The following is a 7,069-nucleotide window of genomic DNA, read 5'->3' on the forward strand; positions in this document are numbered from 1 at the left end:
TGTCTTCCTCCATTGATTTTGACCCAGGCCAATGGGCGAGTTGCAGGGATGACCCATCATCCAAGAGGATGCAAGAAAAGGAGGGAGTGAGGGGTGGTGAATGGGAGTGGACTGGGTGGGAGTGGAATTATGCCTTTTGACTTTGGCTACCTCCCTTATACCCCTTACAAGGGAAGTAGCCAAAGTAAAAGGCATAAATCCCCCCCCCCCATTTCATCCCCACATACTCCATGCCCATTCACCACCCCTTCCTCCCTCTTTTCTTGGTTCCTCCTGGATGACAGATCACCCCTGCATCTTGCCCACTGCCCTGGGTCAGAAGTAATGCAGCAACCAGAAACTACTAAAAATTCTTGAACAGTAAAAGGTTAAGTAAAGTCTTGTTTTGTCATGTATTTTATCCAGTTTTACATTGATATATGTTTCAGCAAAACTGCACTTAGTTTTTTTTAGAATATATTCATTCAGGCGCAATTAAGATAAAATATACTTGCGACATAAATGTTAACAAAAACTAAACTTAGACGGCTGACATAATGAAGCCTTGGTCACAGGCTTTGACTTTCATCAGCCCCTCACCAAAATTATTACAATTATTACCCATTTATAAGTTGACCCCATTTTTTGCTTAGAAATTTGGTAGCATTTTGTTAACTGTAAGCAGAACTTCTATTTTTGGGAACAATATTGCAGAGGTGGTAGAGTTAGGATGGTAGAAATTAAGTGATCAGCATTATTTTTTCAATGGAGATTAGTTTACAATCATAAAACAGTGTTGCATGAATCTGGCCTGCAGGAATGCCACTAAAGGTTCTAAAATTTTGACCATAAAATTTATGCAGTCAATACAAGAATGATTTACCTCAATGGGATGTTTTTGTTTGTTCAAAATAATAATAATAAATAATAATACAAATATATAAATTTGTGAATTATTTATTCATTTATTTTTTGGCTATATAATGTAGTAAAGCTGTAGGGTTAAACCAGCTTTGGCTGTTGAATCCTTCTGTGGAGATGCTATATCTTGCAGCACTCTTTTGACCCAAGCAGGGAAGTAGGGTACAAGGATGACCCTTCATCTTCAAGGTGCCAAGATGGCAGGGGTGATGATTGTTTTGGTGGGTGTAGGGTGGATGTGGTTTCACTCAGCCACCCTCATTATAAGGGAAAGAAGGTCTTTAGGAACCTATGTATGTATATTCCCAAAACCCAATGCCCTGCTCGCTGATTTATGACTCTGTCATATATCTATGAATTGCTACAATTATTTAAAGTTCAGTAATTCATACTCAGTTACTATGCATGTTTAGTTTTGCAAGTTTTATATCTTAGGGAATTCAGTGACACCCCAGTAAATCAGTCATGCAGCATTCTTTTAAAACATAAAATTGATCTTGCTGTTTAACCACTTTAGTACAAGTCAAATTTTTGCGTGCAGCATCAGCTGCCATATGTACACTGCATCACACTACTCGCATTATAAAATATAATGTTACTGCTGTATTACTTGTTCTCTTTTACTTTGAGTATAATTAACACAGAAAATGTGATCAAACAAGTTCACAGAATCTGGGGGTAAATTGTGTAAAAAAAAAAAAAAAAAAAAAAAAAAAAAATTACATATATATATATATATATATAATCAAGATACCAACACTGGCATCCTCATGTACCCACTCGTGCTTCATGACGCCTATGTAGGTATCATTGTACTGAAGTGGTTAAATTTTTCCTCTGCCTCTCCTAATTGTTATTCCTCAGCACCTTGTGGTGGGGGCCACCAATACTGCCACCACTTCCCTGTGTGCCAGAATTGGCAATTAAATCAAGGTGTGTCTTGCTGCACTGCTTCTAACCTAGTCAGGGGGTAGGAATGACCCTTCATCCACAAGGACCCGAAATAAGAGGGTGTGAGATGGGTGAAGGATGGGTGCATTCCTTGGCTGGCTACCTCCCTTATGAGGGGGATGAGGCCTTTTTGTTTATAGATATGGAAAAGGGAACTAAGGTTCCCCATATCCTTTTTTCATATTTTTCTCCCAGAGTTGCTTTGTCTTGGCCACCTCCTTTATAAGGGGTATTAAGGCCTTTGTGTACAACATAATTCAATGTTACTATGTTATACAGTCTTCAAAATAAATGATAGGGAGAATCTAGGAACAAAGAACCAATGTAATGATAGGTAGCATACATACATAGTGCAAACAGTATAGCCCTTAAGTGTCATCCATATGATGTTTTCATATTCAAATTAACCATTACTTGTGTACAATGAAGATATCAGTCTGATCTGTATGCAGTGACATCTCAAAGTACATACCATTGATCAGTACCATTACCTTATTTCATATGACTTTACCAATGCTTTCACTGTGACTAAGCCAAACTTTAAAATCAAAAGCAAGTAACTTTTGTAAAATTGAAAATTGCCAACGAACTCCTAGAAAACTTGAGCATGGAACTGTAAACATGGAAAGCGTTCATACAAGAGAGGGCAGGTAAGTGACTTGTGACTGGGCTGGCTTCCCATAAGTCTGCCTCTCTTGGCTCATTCTACTCTCATGAATTGGGAATGTATAATATCAGTCCATTTGCAAGACATTTTTTTGTTTTCTTCTTTTGTCAATTCTATTATCTAAAGGTCTGCTCACACCAAATTCTGCTGCTGTTGTTGAGCATTATTTGCCCGAGGTGCCTGTACATTCATCAATTGACACAATTTGTCTCGCTGTGACCTTGCATGTGTCATGTCATCCATCCATGGGGTGTCTTCAAGTATGGTGAACACTTCAGTCTCCACTTCATCACTCACCAAACCACTATCAGCATAATCCTGTAGTGCCGTTAGCATACTGGAGGCTGTCAGAGCTCGCACCTTTGGATACTGAGGTGAGAACAATATGAAAATATATTAGATACATTCTCATGCAGGAGAAAGGAAAAGAATTTTGAGCAGTGAAAGAAATAAAGGTAGGGATGGAAGAAAATGTGAAGAAAGGAACAGATGATAAATGGAGAAAAAGACACAAAACTTCATTAATGTATCTTATTTCCTGTACATTACATTTAGTGAAATACAAGTAAAAGGACGAAAGAAGTAGACTTACACGATAACCTAAGAAGACTGCAAGATGGGTAAGCGCAGCTGTAGTCACACTTTGGTTATTGAGCCGTAGAAGTTCACATAACAAAGCTATGCTAGAAGACAGCTTGTAGAAGTCACGACACTGGAAAGTCTCACGCTTCAACAATGCTAAAAGGTGACTGGACAGGGATGACTTGGTCTCGAGTACCTTAACAACAAACATTGTTATTAATATGCATCAATGCAATGTATATTTATACATGTATGTTTAGTTATATGTGTAATTATATTCAGTCAGAGACCAGATAAAATTCGCTTGTACAATAAGTCCTCGTTATACGGTACATATGTGTTCCTGAAAACCTTACCGCTAATTGAAATTACTGTATACCGAACCCATTATAACATGTAATAATAGGATATGGCAGACGTACCTTCTCCCTGCTCTTTCCTCTTCAAAACATCTAGCGAATAGCGTATCTGTGAATTTTTCTTACCGTACATAGAATTGAGGGTAGTAATTACCAAATACTGTAATTGTGAATTTACCAGATAGAGAATTACTGTATAAGGAGGACCCACTGTATAAAGAAAACATAAGTAACAAGAAAGCTGCAATCAGTAGGGGGAAAAAGGTAATTATAGTGAAAAATTAAGATTATATGGAAAGCAATCACCTAGGATTATTCACTTGAGCCTTGAGTATCACTCATAAGGGATCTAGCTTGGAGGAACCTAGCCACAACTACTGGGTTCATATGTCACTCAGGGAAGAAAATTTGTAGTACTGTTCATATGACATACAAGAAAAGATTACAACTTCTTGAACCATACCACCACTGTATAATCTAGTCTGGGGTGGATAGAATTTTCATATCCACATTATGTGCTTCCTTTACAAATCCCATAGACAAACACACCATTATGGATCAGTGCAATATTCTGTCTACAGTAGAACAAGATACTGCTGGTAAGAAACAGCTGTATAATACCTGATCCAATACAACGGAGGCACTCATTAAGTCTCCCATGGTTTTGATAAGAGGCTGACTGATGCGATCTACACGCTGGTGGTCTGCTAACACGGTAAGTACTGCTTCTACAAAGGCCTCCAGTGTAGTCTCATCATCACTACGGTCATTTAGGAAGGACTGCAGAGCATCCAAAGCAAAGCGGGACTGTAGCAAGAGAAAAAAATTAATAAGTTAAATATTCAATTAATAAACAAATTTCATATACAGTATACACAAGAAGCCTTGAAATTTTGGAGTAGAAAAATATAGTGGAGGGGAGGGGGGAACCTAGTTTCCTTACTCCACCCTATTTAGTCATCTTCTACAACTCGAAGGAATACAGTAGCAACATTCTTCTCCTACCACTACCACAGGGAGATCAAAGAATGAAAAGTAATGCAGGTACCCATCCTAATTTCCTGGAGGATTGGAAATAGAGGTATTATTATAAAGAATGGGATGCAACTAAATGTTTGGAAGGAATGAAAAGTATTACAAGAAATAAGTACCCGTGGGTAAACACAGAGAAGATTGTATGCGGGAATGATTGTGCCCATGGCAGTGTAAGGACTGGAGACATGGAATTTGAAGTAGGGAAGTACGAACCTCATTGTGTTTAAGATGAAGTTTTAAAAAAGTATGCAACAAAAAACTACATTATCTGAATACTGCTGAAACATCTGTAGCAATCTACCACCCACACCTGACAACATGTCCATACAGAAATATACAGACTTGAATCACAAAACAAGCACTTCTAGACCAATGCCCAAACTACTCCACATGACTCCCCCAGCCAAGCGTTCAATCCAAACCCCCTACCCCACCCTACATACAAACACAAAAAGGCAAGAATCACAATGGCACAATTGAAATCAGGCCATGTTAGGAAGATTGTCCTCACTCTTCCTCCCTTATCTCTTCTACTGGCCATCCCACAACCTTGCCAACCCGCAAGAGGTCCCATGGGACACACGCTACCCAGCTGCATAACTTGAGCAAAGCTTCCTTGAGGCCCACAGGCGAAACAAAGCCTCCTTGAGGAACTCGTTGTATTATCAGCATCATAACGACTCAACCAGAGCCTTACCTTACCCCATGATGATGAACTTTGAACTCTTTGAGGAACTGTGCATACATAGATATACCATAGGCTTTTTGCCCATTAGGAGGTAGCCAAAGTCAAGGCATAAATCCATTCCCAGCTATTTCATCCCTACATACTCCACTTCCATTCACTACCCCTCTCTCCCTCTTTTCTTGGCTCCTCCGGGATGATGGGTCATCCCTACATCTCACCCACTGTCCTAGGGTGTGTTTTGCTGCATTGCTTCTGACCAAGGGTGAGATGCAGGGATGACCCATCATCCATGAGGAGCCAAGATAAGAGGGAGGCAGGGGTGGTGGATGGGAGTGGAGTATGTGGGGATGAAATGGATGGGAGTGGAATTATGCCTTTTGACTTTGGCTACCTCCCTGGTAAAGGGGAAAAGTCTTTGGTATATGTATGTATGTATTTTTTGGGATAGCCATTTTGATTTTTTTCTTTCATTACCTGTAGTCTTTGGGAAAAGGGTTTTGTAGGCTTTAATATAAGTATATAGTTGTGAATCTTTTGTTACATTATGCAAATAAATGTAAATTTCACAATTATTGTAATAAGAATCCAAGTAAATTTTCATAGAACACTTTTGCATCCCTGGAATCACAATTAAATACCAATTTCAATAATAACCAAGTGGAACCTAGCCACATCAAATTGATCCATATGTAATCACTGCACAGATGATGGAGAGCGCTTAATACTACACTACCCCACTTTTGCCTTATCCAGAAAACAACACAATATCTCTTCCTTGGGTGAACTGTGGGTCAATCCAGTACCCAGAACCCATAGATCTCCTGCAAGAAAGACCTTGGGCAACAGGTTGATTGACTGATGTATCAGGAGATATCTGTAAATGACTTCCAATTTATAAGAGAGATGGGAATATTCTTACCAGGTTAGCGGAAAGGCCTCCTGCTGAGTAAACAAATCCAAGGATGAGACGATACCGATATTCTCGCAGGGCCAGCAACTGAGCTAATAGGACGAGTGTCTGAGACTCTGAAGCCCAGTTCATTTCAGCACATCGTTGTGCAGGAAGAATTGTAAGAACTTCAGTCTCACAAGGAATGTACGGAATGGGAGGTGTACTGAAAAGGCATCAACAGATAGGGCATTAGTACAAAATCAATATAACTGTAATCTATCTATGTACCAAGGGCTTTTTCCCCCTCACAGGGGAGGAAGCAAAGTCAAAGGTAAATACCCACCCCAACCCATTTCCCATCCACTGCCCTGGGTCAGAAGCAATGTGACAAGACAGTACATCCAGAGCAAGGCCACTTCATTCAATCAACGACACCCCCTCCTCCCTGCCCCCTCATGCAGAAAACAGAGGTGAGGAGAGAGGGAGACTACCCTTCAGGCTACATCAAAATATCATCCACACATAACTACTCTCTACTCCCCCCCATCCCCCCTCCCTTCCTTGCATTACAGTATCATCTATATACAGTCATTCTCCACTCACCCCTACCTACTGTCTTCTTCCTTCCTCGCTCAACAGTCATTCCCTCTTGCCCAAATCCACTTTCAGCCCATCCATCCATCTCATCCTCAGTTGTCCCTTCAATTTACTTCATCCACCTATGCCTTCCACACCTCTTTCACTAATTTTTTTCACTCATTCTTTCCATGTGTTCAAACCATCTCAGTACTCTTTCATCAACCCATATCTGCCATCTCCTTTTTCCACCACTGCTATCCTCTTCACCTTTTCATTTCTCACACTATCCAACCTTGTAACCCCTACCACACTTCTCACATTTCAGCTCAACCTTTACCTTTCTGCCTCTCTTGAATTCCAAGTCTCCACCCCATACAGTTTCACTGGCAAATCACCTTTCATATAATCTCCTTTTA

The 7,069-nt window shown here is 39.9% G+C and overlaps 1 protein-coding gene across 2 annotated transcripts in view; it reads right to left on the reverse strand.

The window, feature by feature from the left end:
• Positions 1–380: 380 nt before the first annotated feature.
• The window catches only part of Tbcd (tubulin folding cofactor D), a 47,119-nt gene continuing 40,430 nt past the window's right edge, over positions 381–7,069 (reverse strand). For both annotated transcript variants that reach the window (XM_076202128.1, XM_076202129.1), the window contains exons 17-20: positions 6,102–6,297; positions 4,081–4,266; positions 3,111–3,296; positions 381–2,887 (exon numbers count right to left, since the gene is read on the reverse strand). In XM_076202128.1, coding sequence (XP_076058243.1) covers positions 2,651–2,887; positions 3,111–3,296; positions 4,081–4,266; positions 6,102–6,297 — 805 coding nt within the window. In that variant the 3' untranslated portion in view covers positions 381–2,650. The remainder of the gene's footprint in view (positions 2,888–3,110; positions 3,297–4,080; positions 4,267–6,101; positions 6,298–7,069) is intronic.

Source organism: Oratosquilla oratoria, chromosome 18 (genome assembly GCF_046742065.1).
Source record: "Oratosquilla oratoria isolate Oo_2021 chromosome 18, ASM4674206v1, whole genome shotgun sequence".
Classification (NCBI taxonomy): Eukaryota; Metazoa; Arthropoda; class Malacostraca; order Stomatopoda; family Squillidae; genus Oratosquilla; species Oratosquilla oratoria.